This window comes from Simochromis diagramma, unplaced genomic scaffold (assembly GCF_900408965.1).
Source record: "Simochromis diagramma unplaced genomic scaffold, fSimDia1.1 OVJJ01000487.1, whole genome shotgun sequence".
NCBI lineage: Eukaryota > Metazoa > Chordata > Actinopteri > Cichliformes > Cichlidae > Simochromis > Simochromis diagramma.
Window position 1 is genome coordinate 2,675,810 of NW_024387305.1, and position 23,829 is coordinate 2,699,638.

Below are 23,829 nucleotides of genomic sequence, written 5' to 3' on the forward strand. Positions count from 1 at the left end.
AAAAAAAAAAAGATCCACTTTGTGACTTTCTACTTTTAAATACTACTTTTATTAGTCCAAATACATTATTTTACATAGTGTAGTCGAAATAAGAGACATACAGTAGTACATATGTGAGTCACAGACAATTATAAAAACGGGATTGGCATAAACACATACTGGCTCAACCAGTAGTTTCTTCAATACCACGAACATAATTAAAATGGCACTTGGAATTACACTGAAAGGCTCCACACACATTTAGTTTTCAGCACTTACTACTGACCTGACATATACCGTATGCATCTAAATGCTGACCTCAGTGATCACTGAGCTACAGTTCCTGGAGCTTATTTTCTTTTCACCATGTAATCATAAAAGTATTTAAATTTGTCTGAGAGTTAGATAGTTTTAGTTTTTGACAGGTGACCTAAGATGCTCGTTGCAGCATCTATAACTTGAGATACTGCTTTGTAAGATTTCTTTTGAAACAACACAGTCTCAAAGGGAAGACCTGGTCTTAAAAAAAAAAAAAAAAAAAAAAAAAGTGCATTGCACAGAGAGACCTCATACTGGTGAGTCATTTCAGGTTATATCAATATACAGTAGGGACTGATTATGGCCACTGAGCATGGCGCACCTCAGAAACGTAAATATTTGCATCCTGTATTGTGAATGTTGCTTGTTTTTAGACATGACTCTTCTGAGCGTGCTGTGCCTGTATATCACGTGTGGATGGGAAAATATTAAACATCTTTCTTTGACATTTTACTCAGCAGAGGCAGGACTGATAGGTGGCTGCTAACATAAAAATAAAATTTAAACATATTAAGCCTTGCATAAAATCAACTTTTATGCATATTGCATAACAAAATTCCAATCTCAAGAACCACACTACTGTAGCTGCTTGCTATGAGAGCGCTGGTGGAATTTGAGCCCACCACAGTTTCTAAAAGACTTTCCACACTGTCCACAGATGTAAGGCTTCTCTCCAGTGTGGATGCGGAAGTGCCTGGTTAAAGCACCAGAATGACGGAAACACTTTGAGCAGACTGAGCAGGTATATGGCCTCTCTCCTGTGTGAATTCGAAGGTGGGTCTTGAGATTCTCCATGCGATTGAACTCTCGGTTGCACACTGTGCAGCGGAAGGGGCTGCAACCCGGTGGGTAAAGCTGCAATCTGGCCCTCTTGCTTCCTGCTACAGGTTGCTGACAGCGTTGCTGGAACCTTAGCTGGCACTGGCCAGTGTGTCGGCGCAACAAGCTGGGCAGATGGAAAGTCTGACCACAGGACTTACAGGCATAGAGGGTAGCTATGGGGTGGTTGAGTTTATGACTGGTTCGAACATTGACTGGGTAAACCTGTGGAGCGGCCTCTGACACAGGAGCTGGTTCGGACAGCTGGAAGATACTGGAGAACTCTGCAGGGAGGGATGGAAGATCTGTGGGCGGTTGAAGGGTGGAGGCTGGGTTTGAAGGATGAGCTGCTGAAAGACATAACATGCAGAGTTAATAACACTGTAGAATAATTATTTTAAAAAAAATCAGAATAGATCAGAATTCATGTAGTACATACATAAAACACTTATTTGTTTACATGTATTAAGTCAGTAGATTGCTCTATATAAAAACAATGGTCAAACATTTTTTGAATCCTTTAGAATAATCTGAGGAATAATCTGACATTTAGCCGCCTGACTGGAAGTCCAGATGTTAAAATTTTGCATCACTAGATAGTAGGAAAGCATAAATGTCGTGCTGTTTGACTGGCACATGGGTATGAGGCGAATGTTCTATTGCATACTGGGTGTACAACCAATCAATATTATTGATAATGAGAAATTGTCTGTTACTTATATAGAACTTTTATTGTCCCACTAGCAACTTAGATCATTTTACATTGCAAGCCAATAAACACATTCATTTCCCTGCACCGCCAACTTTTTGTTTATCTCACATGCACAGATAAACTCAATTCAGCATCGCTAGTTAACTGAACATGTATTTGAACCACGTGAAGAAACTGCTGTATCGGTGCCAGAACACTAAAAACATCCCAAAAATTTCAAACCCAGAATCTTTGTAATGTAAAGTAACAATGCCAGCCGAAAAACAAAAACTACTCTGGGTCATGAATGAAAGTATTTCTATCTACCTGAACACAAACAGGAAACTGCTGTTGTTCTTGTATGACTATGATGTCTAATTTAATTATACAAACTCAGGAGATAAAATTATAAAATAAAAATAAAAAAAATAATCTTTCACTAAGCCCGTATTCTGTCATCGTGTTGGCTGTGCTCAGTCCCAGAAGGGCAGAACTGGCCAAACATTTGTTCTCACTTTCACAATTCCCTATACAGCTTCCTTGGAGCTTGTCCAGCTTCCACTATGGTGGCAGTCAGAATGGACTGTGGGCTGGTGAAGTTAACTGCTGGCACAGAAAGTACTGCTTGTCCTGCTGGTGCGATGATCTGAGGTGTCAGAAAGAATGCTGGTAGGTCCGTCTCTTCACCGATTGCTTTGACATGATGGGATGTGGGAGGTGACTAGAAGTCATCTCCCTCTGTTGCGTCTGATCTGCTGTCATCTCTAGCAGCTGCCAGTGATGCTCCTGTTGTGCTGGCATGGCTTGAGCATTGAGCACTGCTTACTCCTGTAGATGCTTGTCAGACTCGGGGCAAGCCGCAAGCAGCACAGGACTCTGAAGCAGCACTAAGAGTTCCTGCCTCTTCTACATGTTATACCATTAGACAAGCATGTTCTGGTTTATTTCCATCAGCTGAATGTCTGCTCCCTTCATCACCTGAGAGTTCCAAATGCTAAATCTCACAACAATTCCTCAGAATTTAGGACCAACTTGGTTCAATCCCCTTAGCATTCCTTTTTGTGGCGGTGGGAAGAAAAGAGTCTTATATGTTTTCCACTATCTGGAAGTAGCCAGGACACTACAGGTCCCAAACTCACACTACAAGTCATGCTCTCTGCACCTGGCATTTGTTTAGAGCTTAAACCAACTTTTCCTTGTCACCTTGATCCAGTCTCTTGCACAGAGCTATAGTTGTGTTTGTCTGCTGGATACTAACATAGAGAGGTGTGATCACACAGCTCTACCAAATCCTCAGCAAGTCTGTCTGTATTTTAGTTATTCACGGCCTATTCAAATGAATAAACAGAAAAGACAATAGCAATGTAAGATATTTACTGTCAAAGACCTTTAACAACATTTTTCTATGCTGTGGATTTAACAAAATATGTGTACACAAGTACTCAGAAATACTATAGATTGGCTCAGTGATGGCATAATTGCATCTATGGCTCAAACATACCACATTAATTAACCTAATTTGCATTACAATTGCTTCATTTGAGATTAAACTATTTTAATTACATCGTAAGTGGACTTATAATTTAAGCACAACTTTAATGCTTGTTAATGTTAAGTAAAATGAACAGCTAATCATTTTGCACCCAGTGAAATAGCACATGGTGAGTTGGCATATAGTCCATCTACCAGTTTTAATAGTAATTACTGAAACAACACAATAATTTCCCATAATGATCAAATCTAGCTGCAAATGTGACTGGCCTGCAGATCCAAAAATGACAAAAAAAAAAAAAAAAAAATTTCCCTGGATGATCTTTCAGCAACTTGATCACAAGGAAAAAAATGTCTATTTACTCTTGTGGATTCCACATTTCTAAATCTGAATATTGGAAATGTCAGTGCAGTACATTTGTAAAACTAAATTCATGAGAGAAGGCTCTGCAGTGTGTTAACTGTGTTTACAGGCCTGGGTTTTTTTAAGCCCTCTTGAATCTCAAACATTTTACCCTCCCATGAGGTAAATGCAGTTTCAAAGACTTTTCCACTTTAGGTGAGTATGTCATTGTTAGATATTGCAAATCTGATCTTAATTTCAACCTTATTTGTTGTAACAGAGGGAATACTTTGTGGCAGTTTTCGCTCTTACCCTGATCGAGCCCATCGCTGGACAGCTGAGAGTTTGAATCTTGGCTCTGAATATCCTGCACTTCTGGTTTCCACTCCTCCAACATTTTGGACTGGACTCCAGATATACACTCCAGGCTAAAATCCTCCACTTTAAAGGAATCCAAACAGCAAGAGGAACCATGTGTTTCCTCTTCTGGCTTCTCCTGCTTTACAGTAACCTGAGTAACCAGCTCTCGAGTGGATTTGCCAAGAACGCTGGGAAGTGGTGGTGAGATGCCATCTTGAGCTGCTTGGTTTGGACATACTGGGTTCATACGTTCGATCTTCACCATACAAACGCGAGAAATCTCTTCAGTTACCTCTGCAAATAAAGAGATGCAAGCATTTAATGATTTCTTTTAAATTAGAAAACTAAGACAATTTTTCCATACATTATAAGATAAATTTAAAGTCAGCCTTCTATGGAGCTTGAGCACAGTACCTTTGCAACTATTTCCAAAAACAGTTACTTTAAAAACAGAACTCAAAACAGATGTGAGGATCCAGAACTTTATGTTTGGAAATCATTACAGCGTTAGCCTCTTTTCTCTCTAGTCTGAAACCATCAGGCATGTAATCAGGGCACAGGTCAAAAGCCAGCATCAGAATCAGAATACTTTAATCCCAGAGGAAATTATGTGGTCACAGTTGCTCCAAGATAGTAAGAACAGTAACAAAATAAACTAAATGAAATAATACCATATGTTACAAATATAACAACATAGCTCTTATTATAATTATCCCAGTATATTACACACACATACACACATACACATCACACTGAGGTGCCCTTCGTATCATAATCCCACACAGCAAAATCTCCAGTGTTAAATTAACGCTACAGAGTGTCTATATGGGGCCACACCTCTGAGTGTTAAATGCAACACTGAGTGTTAAATTAACACTTTTGACAGTGTTATATGTTTAAAAGTAACCTAGTCGGTTTTGCAGATTAACAATGGCTAACACTGAGCAGTGCTGATTTTCTAACACTGGAATATTTCTAACATTTTGAGTTATTTTCCAGTGTTAGAAAATCAGCACTGCTCAGTGTTAGCCATTGTTAATCTGCAAAACCGACTAGGTTACTTTTAAACATATAACACTGTCAAAAGTGTTAATTTAACACTCAGTGTTGCATTTAACACTCAGAGGTGTGGCCCCATATAGACACTCTGTAGCGTTAATTTAACACTGGAGATTTTGCTGTGCACAAACATCTGGTGTGGCAACAAATTGGTGCACAAAGCATGGGTAACCTGCAAATCTGTGAAGACACCATTAATGCTGAATATACACATTTTTGGAACAAGATATTGCAACCCCATCAATGCATAACCTGGGTGGCATATGTCACCATTTTTATTTTTGAAACACTTGTAAGTTATATGAGCACATCAAGACAAGCTAAAGACCTTTTAATGATTCTTGGATGATGTGTTGTGTATTTTTGATCTTTGCACTTGGTGGATTCACACACAAACCAACAGGTATACTGTTTAAGTCTTTGCATCGGCCGCAATCTTAACTGTGTTAAAAAAAAAAATTAAAATTGCAAAAAGGTGACTGTTTGCACTTCAGCAATCCTGCTAGTAACACATTCTGTTGTTAAAACTGGCAACTGTGCATCACTGGTTTCACACTTGTCTACAAAACGTGTGAAAAATGTTCATCCCCATGCATTAACAGTTTAGCTGTTAGTTTCTGTGCACACATCGTGATCTAAATATAACTAGGATGCTGAAGCAATTACTGGGGCAGTAATGAAAGAGAACAAGTCTCACAAGTACCTCTAGTGCATCCATCGTTCGGCTCATTTTCTGGATCTGAAGCTGCGTCATTTATTCTCTCTTCCTCGCACGATCTGCGCTCGTCGGGTCTTCTCAAATGTAGATCCTGGGTGTCACGAGGCTGATGCGCTCCGCTGTGACCCGCAGGGGTAGTGTCACCTCTGACCTCTGTGCGGCTGAGCACACTGCCCACAGCACTTGTGCTTATTTGACTGCAGTTGGGGTGTGGCGGTTGATCGGTGTATTTTATGGCACCGAAGAGCTGATTTGTAGTAAGAGGGCTTCCACAGTTCTCCTCTCTGCGCGCAGAGTCCAGCTTAGCTTCGGCTCTCTGCAGCCTTTGTTTGAGGGACTCGTTTTCTCGTCGCATCTCTTCATAGATGTCGCTCGTCACCTGACCTGCCACAAGCTTTTTCACCTCGCGAACCGCGATCTCCACGGCCACTTCAAATGCTCCGTGTATGGCAGCTACAAGCTCCTCTTGAAAGGACAGCTCAGTGTCCGCGCTGGTTTTGTTTGTTACGCTCGGTCGCTCTTTGGTCCCAAACAGCTGCGGCTTCATGGTGCGTTTAACGACCCACTAACGCTGTGCAATGACTTAATATTAAAACCCCTGATGAGCACGTGATTTCCCAATAATGGACCCCTTGTACTGATGGAGCTCGTTTATAAGCAAAGTGAGAGGTTTTACTTCCGCCAACAATTGCTTATGTGCCAACTAGTGGTCCAAACGGCGAAGTGCATCACTTTGTTGGTAAAAAAAAAGAAAAAAAAAGGACAAAGTACAACTGAGAAACCTAAGTTTATTATCTCAGCAACGACTGAAATATCTGAAATTATGCTCTTTTAAGGGCAAGCACAGGTGTAACGGCTGCTCCTGGGACGTCCTCCATCAGTCACGGGTTTTGTAATGGCCTAGGCGGGAAAGAATCCAACCAGAAGGCCCGAGGATGGCCAGAGACATCACCATCAAGACAAAAGCAGATTGCTGCAGAACAACAACATGTTACTTCTGTTACCACCAGTCAAAATTTGTAACATATTCAACAGACATGGAATTAGCGTCTACTTACGACAGCGCCTATTTTATCTTTGGGCGGTTTGCCATGGATGTAAGTTGCTCTTTGTTGAATACCTGACCCGGGTATAACAACCCGGCCAGCTTTTAATCCAGCAAAAAGCCCACGCATATTTGGTCTTGAAAGGAAACGCTGGTCACACGCAAGAGAAATAACCACCAGGCGTTTTATGAGTTTTTAAAGAGATCTCCTCACACGCCTGCTAATTGGTCTTAATTAGGTGCTCTACACCTGCTGTAGAAAACCAGCTTTGTTTTTTAACGTCAGCTACATCCTGAAAGTAAATAGTTAAGGTATTTCGAGCAAGTTAAGATAGAATCTTGGATCTACTAAATGCTCGTTATCTTAAGTAAATGGTTAACTTTTAAAATCTGTCCTTTTCCTGTTGACGATCACATTAAACTCTAAATTCAGGGTTTGGGTCTTCCACAGTCACAGTGCTTCCTTTTATCAGTGTTTATAAGCATATACAGTTTGACGTACTTCTGTTTTATTTAAATTACAATCAACCTCCTACACGGTAAAAAAAAAAAAAAAAAAAGATGGAGCGTTATGAGTTTATATAAGTCAGGGCCGTATGAGAGTATATGAATAAAAAACTTTACATTACCTCTAAACCAGCCATTGCTAATTGCTACCTTTCCACCGGGCTTCTTGCCGAATGGTAGGAACAATGGGTCACGTGGTATGTGCTATTAAATGATGTTGAATGTCTGAACAGAGACTGGATAACGGCAGTAATTTCAGTGGCTTTAATCGTAGGAGGTATTAGCTTTAGTTCAGCTTGTCTAAAATAAGTTAATAATGGCACACTCACTTTTTTTACAGGTAAAATTGCTTTGCGTGGGTTTTATTAACGACTTCACTTTATTAATCTCATTAATAACAGGAAGGTATAGATAGAAGTACCACTGAAATTTCGTTGACGGAAGAAATGGGAGAAATGCATAAAAGAGGCTTGAAATAAACTTATCAAATAAGACAGTTATGATGCCTCAGACCATTTTGATCTATTCAATATTCTTCAGGAGATCCTGAAGCGCATGCTCAAGCAATGCACTCATGTTCAGCTCTCATGCATAGATACCTGTAAGGTTAATTAGACGGCTATTTAGAATTTTAAGACAAAATAACCCCGCTTTTAATCTCGCCACATGGATTTGTGCGAGATTAAAAGCACAAATCCATGTGGTGGGGTTAATGTTTGCTCTGTTGGTTATTGTTTTTCTTTTTGAATGCTACAGGCTGACTCTTGCTGTGAGGTGAGCGCACAAACACTAACGTCACTAATGGATTAGCCTACTCTTTGATTATTCCTTTACGTCCCTCGTGACACCGCGTGCCACTGACGCGCCCCTGTGAAGTGGGTCGGCTGGGCATTAGCCGGTGTGAAGGTTACACTTTGGATGCCTGTTCATTAATCAGGTTGTCTGTCTACTGGCCTAGTGCATACAGTTGTCTCACTCAGACTGAAGGTAAGCACCCTTATTATTGCATTTGTAGTTTACAGTTATATTTGGGATACACTGTCAAGATGATAATGGAGAATTATTTGATGTAGATTTGGGGCTTTTGATGCTTTAGATATGACATGGAGACTGGCTGTCTCACAACAATGTGACGCATAGAACTATTAGGCTGTTAATAGCCTATGAAACTTCCAATTTCCTTATCAGTTCTCATCAGCCAAAACAAAAGCAAAAAAGCAAAAAGCTAGCCTAATCTTAAAAATACCAGTTTCTCCTGAAACAGCAAAAAGACCTGAAGTCACCCACTTCAAACATGAGGTGGTGTTTTGTTAATGTTTTTTTTTTTAAAGATACACATGCATGTTTTTTGAAAGCCTACAGGGGGCTTGAACACATGTTGTCATGATTTAGCAAAAAATACAAAATTCTGTCGTTTTCGTCTTCTCAGATTTATTCTTTTTCAGGTTTTACTTAATACAATTAAACAATTAGAAAATCTGACTTTTTATGGCCCAGTTAAGTCACTGAAAAAATATATTGGTAAGAGAAATTTGCTATTTGCAGTCCCACATAAGTGTTTTCACATGGATGTGTGCAAGTACATGAGTTTGTACAATGTGTAAGTTGTAATGTGCCCAACAAACTCCCTACATACTGTACTTAACCCAATACCCATGAGTAATGAGATAAGAGTTTGTCAGATAGGAAAGGATGGTGTTGGTAAATAGTTTTTTTGGCTCCAGTCATGGAAATTGTCTGCTGGATAAAAGCTTGTGGTCGTGATCTCTTTATCCTTATCCTTATCCTTAGTTTGACCAGGTTAGTCTCTCTCCTTTTAATTCTCTCTCTTTTACCTTATCTTCCAGACTCTCAGCAGTGCCCGTACATTGGGTTCACATCATCATCCTCGTGCCCTTATATAACAACCCAGAAATTCTCCAACCGTGTGACATGGCAGATTCCCTGGAATCCAGCTCCAGTGAGGAAAGTCTCCTTATGCAGTGGAACATTTCCAGTCGACGCAGCCGAAAGTCTGGATGCTCTAACATTTTTACAGGCTTGAACATGCATCAGCTACACAGGCTGTTCAGAATGTCAGGGGAGAGAAATGCTGAGCATCGGGCGAAGCTGGTGTGGCAGGGGATAGATGACGATATGCCAGGAGCAAATGAAGAAAAGGATGAGAAAGAAGGGGAAGAAACAGGGCTGGCCGAGGCCTTGGTAGGACTGAGAGTCCGAGCAAGGAATAAAGCAGGAATCAGAGTCGAGGGACGGAAAGATCACAAGTGGAACAGAGCACTGGGATATCTCAGGTATGTGTCTGTTTTGTCTTTTTCTACACAAAATAAGAAAAGACAGGATGTGTGAAGATAATGATTTTAGATTTTATTTGTAGAAAATTGTTTCCCCCTCGTATCAGTAATACTGTCACCAGTTAAACTTTGGGTTACACAAGCTCCTGCCTAAATGCAGCAAACAATTGTCATGTGTCTAACAAACTCATTTTAACCTCACATGACTGTGTGTTCCCCTGCGTTCTGTCACACACACACACACACACACACACACACACACACACACACACACACACACACACACACACACACACAGAGTCATACATCTGTTTCTACATTCCTCACTGAGATGAAATAAGGGTTCTTAGAGTAATAATAAAGTCTCACAACGTGGTGAAGGTCAGCGACAGAGTGGTGCAGTATTAACAGAATTACTCAGTGTTACTTCTTTGACAACGCTGTGAGCTAAAGTTGTGAAACTCTGTTTGACTGTATAGTTCAGCTTGTTTTCTCATGTTAAATGTCTAATGTGACAATTTATTTTTGACACTTTTTTGTATGCTACAAATGACATATTCATTTCACTTGCTGAAAGGCTTTTTTTCTATTTCTGGAGAAATAAAGAGACATTGTAACTTTATTCTGTTCTACAACCATAAAGTAGAAGTAATCGTCAATAACGTTTTTACTTGTTACATTGTAATTTAACTTCTTTTCCATGTGGCAACCTACAAATTTTCTTTATGGCTGTTCTCTCATTATAGCTCGTCTGTGGCTATATTTCTGCTTTAGAGTACCATACACATTAGTATCAAACCATCAGGCCAACTGCAAAGGAATTAGAATTTTAGAATATAAACAGCAAATGAAATGTTCAGATCCTCAAATTATAATGTGTCTTTGTGACAGTGTATTTAACTGCCTAACCAAGAGTTATTTATCTTTGTTCCAGGATTAAGGAGCCATTATCTGACTTTAGTGCTGATGATGAAGAAACCACTAAAGCTCCAAGTGCAGGAGAATTTCTGTTGCCAACTGAGGAAGACATCTCAGATAGTCAAAATCCCTTCAAACCTTCATCATGGAGGTTGGGGGTGACAAGGCTTGAGGACGCCAGAGACTCTGAACGTTACCTTCATCGCATCCTCTGTTAAAAACTAGATTTTGGATGAAGATGCAACAAAACTGAAGTCTGATTTTGTTTAGAAGTACGCGCTTCTGCTATCATGCACTATACGTGTTAGACACTAGCACAACTTTATGAACTGTGGTAAACCTGCATGCAAATTAAAGGACAATCTATTATAGGAAATTCAAATGTGTGTCTACTCACAAAGAGACTTGTTGGAAAGAGGCTAGAATGAACAGTTTTATTGTTGTTGTTGTGGTTTTTAATGAGCTGTTCTGTACACTACAATTCTTATACACAGAGTAAAATATTTTTGAATGAACAGAGGGAAATACTTTTATATGGATAGGATATTTCAATGTGTCAAAGAATATCAAAGCAATCGTAAATTTAAAATAAATAGTTAGTGGTGAAATGTACATGTATCCATCCATCCATTCGCTTCCGCGTATCCTTTTCAGGGTCGTGGGGGGCGCTGGGGCCTATCCCAGCTGTCATAGGGCGAGAGGCGGGGTACACCCTGGACAGGTCGCCAGTCTGTCACAGGGCCAACACACAGGGACAGACAACCATTCGCACTCACATTCACACCTATGGGCAATTTAGATTGATCAATTAACCTACCCCCACAAACTGCATGTCTGAAATGTACATATAAATAATAAAACAATTCACTCACATTCATTTCAAACCCTGGATTAGCTTTTCAGCAACAGAAAAAAAGGTACCATATTGTAAAGTTGCCTATTTACAACACACTAGCATGAATTTACAGTTAGTTCTAGCCATCTGGTAAATTTAAATACAACATTCTCTATCTGGTTGCTAAATCTTAGTTGCTAAATTCCCCAATATATTTACCAGCTGGGTGCTAATTGTGTTTGTCGATGGGTGGTGGAGAGAGTGTACTGTGGGTTGATCAGTGCTCCTTTCTGCAAACAAGTGCGATGCTAACCCAGAGAATAAGGGGACAAAGGAGAATGAACCAAATCATTAAAACTGGCAGTGAAAACAATGAATAAATCAACAAGCTGAAGAAAGTTGGGTGGTTACTATGGGTTTGTCACTACGTGTGACAAACCCATGATGCACACCAGGGTTGGAACCTGATTACAGAACTGCTTTAATTCTTCGTGAAATAGATTCAACAAGGTGCTGGAAATATTCCTCAGAGATTTTGGTCAGTATTGACATGATAGCATCACACAGTTGCTGTGGCTTTACATGCACATTCATAATGTGAATTTTCCATTCTACTGCAATGCAGAGGTTGCTTGTTGGAGAACTGGTGACCATGGAGGATATTAGAGTACAGTGAATTCATTGGCATGTTCAATAAACCTGTTTGAGATTATCTTAACTCCATTACATGGGATGTTGTCTTGCTGGAAGCAGCCAACAGAAGATGGGTACACTACTCAGGTAGGCTGATCCCCCACTCCATTACACCACCAAGTTTGAGTCACCAAATTCTGACCCCACTATCCAAATGTTGCATCAGAAAAAGCGACTCATCAAACCAGGCAATATTTTTCCAATTTTCTCCTGTCTCTCTCAGTTTCCTCTTCTTTAAAGCAGTGGCATGTGGTTCGGTCTTCTGCTGCTATAGCCCATCGGCTTCAAGATTCAGCAGTCAGCAGTCTGGCCATTCTCCCCTGACCTCTGGCACCAGCAAGGCATTTTCGCCCAGAGAAATGCCGCTCACTGCCATGCTCTGTAAACCCAGATGATTGTGTGGGGGGAAAAAAATCTGGCACCAACAACCATGCCACGTTCAAAATTACTTAAAATAACCTTTATCCCCCATTCTGATGCTCAGTTTGGACTTCAGCAGGTCGTCTGTTCCATGTTTACATGCACAATGAGTTGCTTGCATGCGATTGGCTCTTCTTCCTCCTAGCGTTTTTCCCGCTCGGTTGCAGGGTCCGCTTTTCTGCAAAGTCGTCTCCACTTGGGTCGGTCAAGGGCGTCGGTCAGATCGGCTTCGATCTTCTTCACGTCGTCCTTGATTTGGTCCATCCATCTCCGCTTTGGTCCTCCGCTTGCATGCGATTGGCTAATTAGTTATTTGCATTAACAAGCAGTTCAACAGTGAAGTGGTCCTGATTTTATATCAACTGTCAACAGAAAAGGATACTGAGCATAGCACTGAGTCTTAATTAAGGGTGGAACAATTTTAAAGACAAGGCCAAAATGCAAAATAGACTTCAAAAGTGCTGCCTGTGGTTCCCTCTCCATGCAACTCGATACGCATTGTTAAAAGTCCGCTTGTTCATTGTAACTGTTTATACTACGTTACCCATGATGCACCTCGGTATCTGTACTTCCGGTTGGGAACGTGTCCAGCGCAGTTCTGCACAGATGAGAGGTGTGTCGGAGGATAACGTATTTACTTGCATTCCTGTGTGAGTTAATACTGTGTGCGTGCTTACTATGTGAGTATTGTAAGATGAGAGTGATGCTTGTTTGACTTTATCTGTGTAATTTGCTACGTAAGAAGCTAGTCCCGTTGCTATCGCTAAGATACGTTTTTTGACCTACTACAGGCAGGCTTGTGTTCAGCCCATATTTCATTCCATATATGACTTACTGTCAAGCATTGTGGTTGTAGGTGGATGTAACTATTTACTATGTTTATTCTCTGAAGCGTTGTAATCTGCAGAGGTCTGGTTTGCCAATGTATATATGAGCCAGAAATTCATTTATGGTCTTAGGGTGCCATCTAGTGGCCATGAGGTTATGGCAGATTGTATAACGTTACGCTGGAAACCCACAGTACTGTAGAAGGGGTACACTGCTATCCATAGTGGTTAATACAAATGTTTGTTTTTCTGTTTACAGATGACCACACACACCCATATACACACTCACACCCCCTTTACCTGCATGTGAATACTGTAATGCCTCCCTACCAACGCTGTACATCCTGTTGATGTCATCTGCCACCTCCTTAGTAAAGTTATTTGAACTACCTCACTGTGGAGTACCATTCCTTCTGACCGAGGACGACTCAGTTGAAGCGTGATCGGCAATCAGTGCAAACATACATTACACGCATGAATAACTGTTGTCAGATTAAAGTGTGCTAGTCTGGTGTTAAAGGTTGTTCAGTTAAAAAATTCAGTGCAAATCCAACAGAATAATAAAGTTTATTATTTGTTCATGACTCAGTCATGATTAAAAAAAATTTTCTATCCATTAAAAAAAAAAAAAAGCCATAAACTGAAAGTATAGTTTTGAAAAACTAACAAACTTTAGTTCTGCTTGAACATGAGCAAATTATTATTATTTTTTTTTTTTTTTTTTTTTTTGGCGCCTGTCCCGTTTGGCTCTTTTGCCATCAGAATTATTGTCTAAAGGCAAAGAAAGATGCCCAACGGATTTACTTTACCAAATTGACCATCCCAGCCTTGCCATAATGGTCCATTTGATTCACCTTTTATTGTTTATTTTATTTTCACTAACTAATTGAGAGGTGGGCAACGACGCCAGGGGTGAGGTGTACACCCTGATGGTAATTTGGATTCCGTGCATCGTGCCCACCCCCAAGATCCTATATGTATGTGTAATGAGAGTGTGAGTAATGTGAATGTCTAAGTTGTGGGATAAAATTGAGGCAGAGGCAGCCAGAAGGGGACAGAGGGGGGGGGGGGTAGCCTCCTCTGCACCCTGGTGACACACCCCTACTCCAAGGCCCTGCATGTGTGGGTGGTTGTGGTGGAGCGGGAAGAGGGAGGCAGCTGGAGATGGGGAGGGAAGGAAGGGAGGGGCAAGTGACCCCTCCCTGGGGCCAGCTCCCCCGAGCAAATTATTCTTGCACTTCTTATTTTTTGATTGTACATGTACAATGACAATAAAGGGCTGTTCTATTCTTTTCTATTGTAATAAAATCAATTCTAATCAACAGTCACAAACGCACAAATCGTCTGTATTAATGGAATATGTTTTAATTATAATCTGTCATTAAATATTACATACAAATTATACAGTGCATTGCCACATTACATTTCATGTCAGTTCAGTACAGCAGAAAGTTACTTCTTTGTTTACTTAGGTCCACCTTGGAGACAGAAAATCAACTCTAACCAAGAGTCCAAAACAAAAGGAGCTGATGGACGAGCAACCACCACTCCCCTTTGTTTAGTTGCAGATGCAGTAATTTTGTTTTCTTCACCAAAGACTCAACTTCTCAGAGGGAGTAGACGCATTAGACGAGCCACTCAAACTCACACTTACTTTAACTTAACAAACAGTTAAGTTCTTAAACCAAAAGTACCTCAGCTTTTCTACATCAACCAAGATGACTTGCAGATCCTGATCTTAGGAGGAACCGTGTGAAACCAGTTCACATGGTCGATGTTCATTGTGTAAAGGCATGCACACCACTGAGTGCCTGTTTCCTGAATCTGTCATACTTGGTCACAATGAACACTTCTCTTATTTGTTAAAAAATAAAGTAAAATAAAATAACGATTTAGTGGCACAACTGCTTTCACCAACCCAGGGTTTTGAACTTTGTGGGAGGGAATATGCATGTGGATATTGAAGGATGAGAGATATGGGAAAAAGCAAACAAAACAAAACATGGACTTCAACACTTCCCATAAAAAAAAAAAAAACAACAACAACATGAGAGGCTTCTGACAAGTGTGCGTGTGCGTGAACAAACATTGTGTGCACCCAGGAGTCCAACAGAACAGTCACCTCACTGAAATCTTTCACAAGAAGGTACAAAATCTTCATCACATCATCAGTTTTTAAGCTGACCTCCACAAAAGGCACATAAGTAAAACAGGGAAGATACGTTATGAAATTCTTCCTCTTTTGGCCTCTTCTTAACATTCACCAACTCACACTCTGCTACTGAATTATCCATAAGGAAAGGATGGGAGATGTGAGGACTAATTCCATTTCAAGGAAAAAAAAAAAAAATTAAAACCTGTGCCCTCAGGTTCTGTAGTGTCCTTCATCCAAACACTAATGTTCTCCATTGCTTTTCTCGCTCCAGCTCCTTGTTGTTTCTCTTCTTCTGCTTCTTTTCTACCACCAGGTGAAGAAGGGTCTCCTGCTCTGGAAACTCTGAGTGTAAGACTCACTGTTTGCTCTCTGAGGAGCTCTGGCTGTTTCAACAATTACTGGAGGCATCTGGACCAACTGGAGGGGTGTTTTACCATCTTTCAGGGCTTGGCACAGGTTCAAGATCTTGGGATGCAAATTGAGAGGTTTGTCACATCTTAAACTCATACATATATTAAGAATCATTTCCCACTTTTTGTCCTCACCATTAGGTTTTGCTGTCTAGACAGACAATTTCAGAAAAGACAACTCACCTGTCCCCTCATAACAGCTACTTGTCTGTGAAACTGTCCTCTGTCAAAACCAGGATCTTTCTGTGAGACACAGTAGATAACATGTATATACCATAGCCATCCTTGTTTTCACTTCAAACTTCTCTCACTTACATCAGTCTATGCCACAAAAATTAATGATGACTTGCCTTAAAGAGTTCATAGAGGTCCTCTTCTAGGTCTTTGATGAAATTTGGGTCACTGAGTTTAGGAAGCACTATCTCTCTGATTTCCTGAGAGAAAGGAACTTTGGCCTGGGGAAGCCACGCCCAATAAAAAGGGTCTGTGATTGGACAAGGAAACATTCTAATTGAATATATTGCTTGTAAAGAGCTCAGCAATTATTTGTGAAATCAAAATGAATAGAAAATTAATTAAAACCTAATGAAACAAGCAAAGATACAGTCAATGTATATAAAATGTACGTACTTATAAAAAGGAAAAATAAAAAGCTCTTTCTTTTTCTCAAGGGAAGAATAATGTTCTTGAGTTGAACAATGAGTGGTTTAAACGGTGCTTACAAGCTCTCCAGGAGTCAGGGTGTTTCAGGGGGAATGCTAGGCCGTTGTCTATGGCTGCCAACTTGATGATAGGATCCTTTACTACCACCCAGTCTGTGTCCTGGACAGATAAAAACATAAATATAACAAATACATATTTAACTACTGACCTTTTCGGGAGAAAGCATTTGGCCTTCACAATGCAGAATGAGCAAAAACAATAACAAAAAAAAATATTAACAATATTAAAATTGCAATGTTTAGCATTTTTCACGTATCCATCCATCCATTTTCATCCACTTATCTAATTCACTGTTGAGACATGGGTTGTAACTCTTCCAGCTGTCACTGGGCACAAGGCAAAGTACAGCCCGAATGCATCGCCAGTCTATTGCAGGGCTAAAAGAGAGGGGCAACCACTGACTGTTGCATTAACACCTACGGCTGATTTAGGATAACCACTTAACCTGACATAAACATCTTTGGACCGTAGCCAGAGAACCCAAGAAGATTAAAGCAGGCACGGGGACAATAAACAGGCTGGTCCACAGCTGGTTAATGGTTTGGAACCCAGGACCTTATTACTGTGAGGCAACAGCATGCCACTCTCATTCTTCATATGTTAACGATTCATTTTTTTATTGCAAATATATGAACAGATTCTCATTTAATTCTAACAGGGTTGATTCACTGAGGGACCTTCACTTGATTTTGTTGCTCAAAAGTGAGACGTCTTTTTTCTTGCTAATGTAAGCTAATGCTAGCTCATCTGCTAATACCGATACTGATTTTTGGTGATTTAAAAATCGGATATATCGGTAATCTATATCAACATCGATAATTTTTATTTCCTTTCAGATACATGAAACATAGACAGATTTCCATAAAATCTGTTATGTGTAGTTATTTATGTGTCCTTACTAAGATAATGAAACTGCAGTTAAAAAATAATATTGTTTTTAGGTTAGCAGCAAGTCTGCCTGACTACAACAATGTTGTAGCATCCAACTGCAATAATCAAACAGCACTTTAAGAGACATCTGCCTTTCTCCATCTGCATGCTACAACATGAAACAATACTAAGACCACATCCTGTACTACTACATTCATGTTCTCAGCCTCACTGTAGTTTAGACTGAGCAGTAGTTTATTGTCTTTTATTTTATAAAAAGAATAAAAAGATGCTCAGATCAGCTGGTTGGTTGATGTTTGTGTGGGAAACATGTTTTGCCTACAGGAAAAATGTAAATCGCTACCTGTGCTTTTCCTGACAGTTATATTTTAATTAGCATTTCTGAAAATTAATATTACAACTCTAAATGTATTTGCACTTAAGCTTTCGTGTGTGTGTTTCTCACCCGGTTTCCAACAGTGTCCATGGGATAGTCGTACTTCAGCAACCAGTTGTCATTTCCCCGGTCTGGGATGCAAAAAATATTCAAATTCAGATAAACTCAATCCTAACCAAAACAGCACTACACGCTCTGCAATGAGCACAATAAATGTTTTCAACAGTGATAAATGAGTTCACTCTGCTTCGTTTACTTACGGTTGTGAGTACGTACCTGTATTCCTGATAATATAATCGAGGACTACGAGCCGCTCAAACTGCAGCTGGAGCTGCCGGTTGGTGTTTTCGGGCAAAGGCTCTGCTTCAAACCTTCGCAGCCAGAAATCTGCATCCTTGTATCCCTCAACAAAGAGCTGAAAAGAACCGACCTGTTGAAGCAGAAAAAGTACTGCAAATTATAGATTTTCTGATAGATTTCGAAATCATTTTCCCAAGAAAGTTAAAAAGCCTACAACTCTTCATCTGAAATGACCTAAAATGGCATTTTATCCCTGGGAGGTTTTTTTTAATATTTATGTGGGTTGATGACCAAACATAGATATTGTGTCCACTATAGCTAAAACGGCATTTGATTTTATAAGCTAATCAATAATGATGAACATGATTATTTCATGAGAAACAAGCTTAAATCTCTTGATGAGAGAAACTGAACATTTCATAGAAATGTAAGAATACATTTAAGAATATTTGTAGAATAATAAAGAAATTAATAACTGAATAAAATGACTTGCATAAAACCAATGTACCAGATTACCTTGGGTGGCAGTCCAATCCTGTGAAAGCGCTGGCCCACTTTAGGCACCTTCTCCAAAGCTAGCCTTTTTCCTCGAGACTTGACCCTGTCTATGGCACTATAGTTGAATGTTTCACTTGCCAAATACACCACCTAAAAGTAGAAATTCTGATTAAAAAGAGGGAAATTTTTTCTTAACTGACCTTTGTAATGTGAAGACACTGCCCTGAGAGTTTATACCTTGGTCCTGGGAACAATATTGAGCTCCAGTTTCTGATCAACCAGACTGGCCCCAGCTTCTGAGAGGTAGCCCTGGTTCAGGACCAAACAGTCACGGCCAAAACAGCACGGACAACACAGTTTCTGGAGCCACTTGGTCCACTTGGGATTCAGCTGCCCATAGGGCTCTTCATTTTTAGGTTTGAACACACCAATTATCTTCTGCAAAGGGAGACAGAATGGAAGAAAAATAAAATAAATTGCAGATAAAGTGGCCCATGCAGAGAAGATCGAGTAAAAAGGGCAGGTTTAAATATATGTATGAGACAAACAGTAAAATTCAAAAACAATGTGTTTCTTTTTTGTTTTGTTTTTTAAATCTGACACCAACACAGAATAGAGAATAACAGGAAGCAGAATTATCCTGTAGTTTAAATAATAAAAGCCATTAACAACATGAACTGAAATTGTATACTGAAACCATATTATGGCTGAAATGAAACTAGAACCTTTAAACTTCTTTTAAAAGCTACACAGGATGACAGTTTCACAGGATAGGCAAAAGGCAGATTTTTGGTATGGTGGTTATAATTCTTTATAGAAGTCACATGTTACATTACATGGTGCGTATAGTGCATCTCATGCGGCAATTACAACATAAACCTTGGTCACTGAAGAGTTATATCCTCACAGGGAGCAAGCACATGACTACTAATCACGGTAGTGACTAAGGAAACTGGAGAGGTGGAGAATGGGAGGTGAATGGGAGCAGCAGGTCACTGGATAAAAACCTCACACATTCAGCCTTAACAAGCCGAAGAAAGCAGCACAATAAAGCTGGTGTGATTAGCCGGAAAATGCATTTGTGTGGATCCATCTCAGATGCCTTGAGGCACACTTCTCTTTTCTTAAACAACTTAACACACTGGGAAAAACTGGGAGGAAGGTTTCAGTGAGCTGCTCAAGCTGGCTCCAATCATGAAACTTTAGAGTAACATCTGAAAAAAAGAAGCCTAAAAATCATGTATGTTATTTGAATATGTGTTGCTGTCACCGGGACAGCTAGTCAGATACAGAGTCGCTAACAGATTACTTACACTAGCTGGGATGTAGATAATGAACATGTGTCAACACACTTACAGTAACAATGGTGATGAAAGCATTTTAGAAGAAAGCAAGTAATTTGTTATAGGAGTTTTGCAATTGGTATATAACATTCATAATTTTGGTTGAAGACAGATATATTTGTTGGAAGCGGCCTGCAGTGTGTGTCTTATTTAGGGTGCGCTGATGTGCAATGCATAAGCTAAAAAACAGCATCAGTGTGGCCAGTAAAATAAAAAGAATACCCCAGGTCCATTTGGGTTGTGTCTGTGTGTGTTTTTTAATTAACCCTATTTTTCACTGATTTGGTGCATAAAGAGTCCTGGCATTACTGGACCTAGTGTTGGAACCACTGGCATCTGTGATTATGAGTAATTAAGTCAGAACTAAGTCTACACTGGCACGGACAGTGGTGCACTGGTTACCAATTCAAAGTTCCAACTTCAGCTGGGGTTGCATGTTCGCATGTTGTCACTGTGCCTGGGTTTCCTGTGGACACCTCACCCTTCTCTCACAGCACATTAGGTGATTACAAATTGGTAGTGGAGGTGAAATAGAGGTAAAGTACTTAGAGAAAATAAATATCTGAGAAGAAAACCTGAGCTGAGAAGGAAGGAAAAAACCCTAAAGCCCCTCTTATGGAATCTCGGGCTATGTTTTATTTAAACTTTCTCTGTTGCATTGTATTATTCATATACCAACCTCCAATTCTCTTCAGTATCTGGCTATTCGATTGGATGATAATTAGTTTATCTAGACTTACAGTGTATCTGCAAAGTCATCACGAGGCCTTTCTTGGGACCAAGTAACACTTCTCAAAACACCCTTAAGTGTTTTCAGACAACACCAACAACCTCGCGGGTTTCACAAATCCCTCAAATGACCGGTCAGTTAAGAGGCAGATTTAAGTTAGCAAGTCTTCTTACCCCCTGTGAATCTTTGACAAAATAGCTCCCACTGGAACCCTGATAGATCCTCTCGGGGTAGATCCCCTCCTCTATAGCTCGTTCGGCCTTTCGGATGATCTCCCTGAACTCGGGATCTTCTGGGAATTCATTCCTGTGCGCCTCCCGTGGCGTGTTTCCACGGTCTCGATCCAGAAGCGGCTGTCTCTCTCGATTGCGCCCCGGACTGCCGGCCGTGATGCGCACCACGGAGCCCGGCGTGCTTCCAAACGCGCCCCGGGGGCTGGTGGGCTCCGTGGGGCAGTAGGTGAAATCACCCGAGTCCCGGAGCGGAGAGACAAGCGGACTCGTCTCGTCCATGACTTGGGAGGTAGACGAGAAGTTCCTTTAACTCCTAATAATGGATGCAGAGAGGAAATAGAAGACCGAAAAGAAAGTGGAATCGATGTTTTGTTAGCTAGCACTGACGCTTGCTAACAAGGAACAAGAAAAAAGGGAAAAAAATCAGATGACCGTCAGCTTCCGGGAAGAGGCGGGACCCGTGAAGTGTTTTGATCTGTAACCAATCAGCGTGCAAATAGCCACTTCAGCAAGCTAATCTGTTATAGTGATTGGACAGAATAGTTCCGCCCACGGAAAGCACGTGAGAGAAAAGTTAACCCAATCAATTAACCCCACAAAAAAAGCCTTTGATAAACACGTCCTGTGTTTTTATCACGGGGCCTTTTTAGGATGTTATCAGACTGGGTTATAACAGTTTTACTTGTAGATGTCGGTAAATTCTGCCAGGCTGATAAAAAAGAAGGACTTATATTTAGATTCAAGTACTGCATGAAAGCGCTTTCAATTTAATTAAGAGAATTAGATAAATCAGTGTCATAATATAATTATGGAAACTGAAGTTGAGTCATGGAAAGTTGGAATTGGACGTGTCATTTCTAATGATTTCTGGTGATATTTTTAAATGTAAAAAAAAAACATTTAACAATCAGGCAATGGGTCACAGTTCAAGATACTGAAATATAACAAAACTAGACTCTATGGAATTTTTAAAACTATTTTTTAAACAATTTATTCTTAATTCTTTTTATTTTATACTATCATGCACATGTATGATTTACTGTCTTGTTTGTCTAGAGTTCGTTAACATCTTCACCTAACACACAGAAGACCCGATGGCAGGGCATCCGGAGGAAAAATCTGTTTCAAATGAGAATATACAGTTCCATATGCTGTGCAACCTCTTGCAATTAAGGATTCAGCTATACAAAGCATCATCATCATTATTTTGTATTTTTTTCTGGTTTACACTTAGAGACATTTCTGGGTGACATCGGGCTGACGTACCTAGCTTACATGTAGATATGTTTCCTGTTCCCATCGATGATAAAATAAATTATTTTCATACTTGTGGTATATTAAAAAAACTAAAATCAAGAATGCCCTGTCCCCAGTCAATTATACATGCATGCACAAACACAGATTCCCCATTCACCCTGCAGGTGGTCTTTGAGGGTCCCGTGCAGTATCTTTGCTTTTCCTAGGACTGCACCTTCCTGGACTAAGATCTGGGATTCCTTTGGTATAGCTACATTTATCACTGTGCCACCGCTACTCTGTCTGGTTGGTTAGCCATCATATCTATACTGAGAACATGTGTGTAGGAGTGTTCTCAGTCCTTGTTGAGTCATATAACATCAGAATGCCTTAGGCAGCGGATGATAAATGGTGATGAGGAACTATCATGGATGACCAACCTCTTTGTGGGATGTACCATGGACAGATAGAGGAAGTTGGTAACATCATGAAATCCTACCAGTGGCTTAAAGGCTGACTTAAAGGACAGCACAGAGGGTCTGATCATGCCATCATCAGAACCAAGATCCATGGAAGCAGGAGTCTACCACAGCCAAGAAGACCCAAGTTATAGCCTGTGCAAAGGTGCCCTGGAGACTATCCAACAGCATATAGCACGATGTAATGTGCAAGCTGAGATGGTATACACTGAGACGGATAGTGTACAGGAAAATGTGTGAAACATGTGAATTAGAAGTCTTCAACTCCTGATGGGAGATGACACTGAAGGTGGTTGGGGACACCAGCGCTAAGGTACTGTAGGACTTCAAGTTCCAGACAAATAAACAGCTGCTGGTCAACCAACCACACATAGTGATGGTTGACAAGGAACAGAAGACTGCAGCTGTGACAGATGTGGCAATCTCGGTTGAAAGTAACATCAAGAAAAAGGAGCACAAGAAAAGAAAGAAGCACCATGGGCTAAAGGAAAACTGGAACAGACGTGGAAGTCCAAAGTGGTTCTAGTGATAGAATAGAATAAAGGCATTTGGAACAAACTCCAAGCTGGAAGAGCGGCTCTAACAGATTCTATCAGAGGTCTCTGTCCTGTCTCAGAACTGCTGAGATACAACACAGCCTTCAAACTCTCAGGCTAAGAGGCTTGAGAAAAAGACACATAGCACCCCCTACAGGGGTGACAGGGAGATGCCTTCTCCGTGCTTTATTGGAAAAGACAAATATATATGCTCTAAATTTTCGGTGGGGGATGTCCACTGTGTGTCCCTTTACCTGTAGATGGTATTATAGTTTCCATTAAAAGTGATGTGAATCTGCTGGTATATGTGCACTCATTTGCCACTTCTCACCCTTTGCTCCTGTTGTTAGAATGGATGCTATCTATCATAAGAAGAAGGCTTAATATCTTGAGTAGGGGGTGTTAAAATCTGAACCTTTCTGAATTTAGAGTCACACTGAACATTTTGAAGACAACAAAGTGTGGTTTAAATGCGGGTACGCTAAGTGCATACTCATCACACGACTACGACGTCTCAGTGTGATGAATGTCTGAAAATTCCAATGAGTAACAGGAAAACCCAACTCACATCTCAGGGTTTCTAACCATGAAGGATTCCTTAT

At 40.3% G+C, this 23,829-nt stretch overlaps 3 protein-coding genes and 1 long non-coding RNA gene across 6 annotated transcripts; 2 read left to right on the forward strand and 2 right to left on the reverse strand.

The window, feature by feature from the left end:
* Positions 1–14: 14 nt before the first annotated feature.
* On the reverse strand, positions 15–7,540 carry si:ch211-284e13.5 (uncharacterized protein LOC793850 homolog). Of its 2 annotated transcripts, none has more exons than XM_040004554.1 (5): positions 7,453–7,540; positions 6,837–6,974; positions 5,764–6,751; positions 3,954–4,295; positions 15–1,463 (listed from the first exon to the last, which is right to left on the reverse strand). In XM_040004554.1, the coding sequence occupies exons 3-5, from the start codon at positions 6,323–6,325 to the stop codon at positions 874–876; spliced, it is 1,494 nt and encodes a 497-aa protein (XP_039860488.1). In that variant the 5' UTR covers positions 6,326–6,751; positions 6,837–6,974; positions 7,453–7,540; the 3' UTR covers positions 15–873. The 2 variants fall into 2 exon arrangements, with proteins under 2 accessions (XP_039860488.1, XP_039860487.1); XM_040004553.1 differs by having other exon boundaries at positions 15–1,466; positions 7,453–7,539.
* On the forward strand, positions 6,974–11,168 carry avpi1 (arginine vasopressin induced 1). 2 transcript variants are annotated; one of them, XR_005692050.1, is made up of 4 exons: positions 6,974–7,670; positions 8,087–8,317; positions 9,178–9,624; positions 10,559–11,168. XR_005692050.1 is itself a non-coding variant. In XM_040004559.1 (3 exons), the coding sequence occupies exons 2-3, from the start codon at positions 9,263–9,265 to the stop codon at positions 10,758–10,760; spliced, it is 564 nt and encodes a 187-aa protein (XP_039860493.1). In that variant the 5' UTR covers positions 7,680–8,317; positions 9,178–9,262; the 3' UTR covers positions 10,761–11,167. The 2 variants fall into 2 exon arrangements, 1 of the variants encoding a protein (XP_039860493.1); XM_040004559.1 differs by lacking the exon at positions 6,974–7,670 and having other exon boundaries at positions 7,680–8,317; positions 10,559–11,167.
* Positions 11,169–12,970: 1,802 nt separating this feature from the next.
* On the forward strand, positions 12,971–13,707 carry LOC120716758. Its single transcript, XR_005692038.1, has 2 exons — positions 12,971–13,170; positions 13,577–13,707. It is a non-coding gene; the product is annotated as an uncharacterized LOC120716758 (long non-coding RNA).
* Positions 13,708–14,660: 953 nt separating this feature from the next.
* On the reverse strand, positions 14,661–21,450 carry pi4k2a (phosphatidylinositol 4-kinase type 2 alpha). The gene is made up of 9 exons (XM_040004750.1): positions 20,917–21,450; positions 18,908–19,108; positions 18,689–18,820; positions 18,149–18,302; positions 17,942–18,003; positions 16,605–16,704; positions 16,233–16,366; positions 16,066–16,125; positions 14,661–15,937 (listed from the first exon to the last, which is right to left on the reverse strand). Exons 1-9 carry the CDS (start codon positions 21,253–21,255, stop codon positions 15,776–15,778), a joined length of 1,344 nt encoding a protein of 447 aa, XP_039860684.1. The 5' UTR covers positions 21,256–21,450; the 3' UTR covers positions 14,661–15,775.
* Between the last annotated feature and the right edge of the window lie 2,379 nt (positions 21,451–23,829).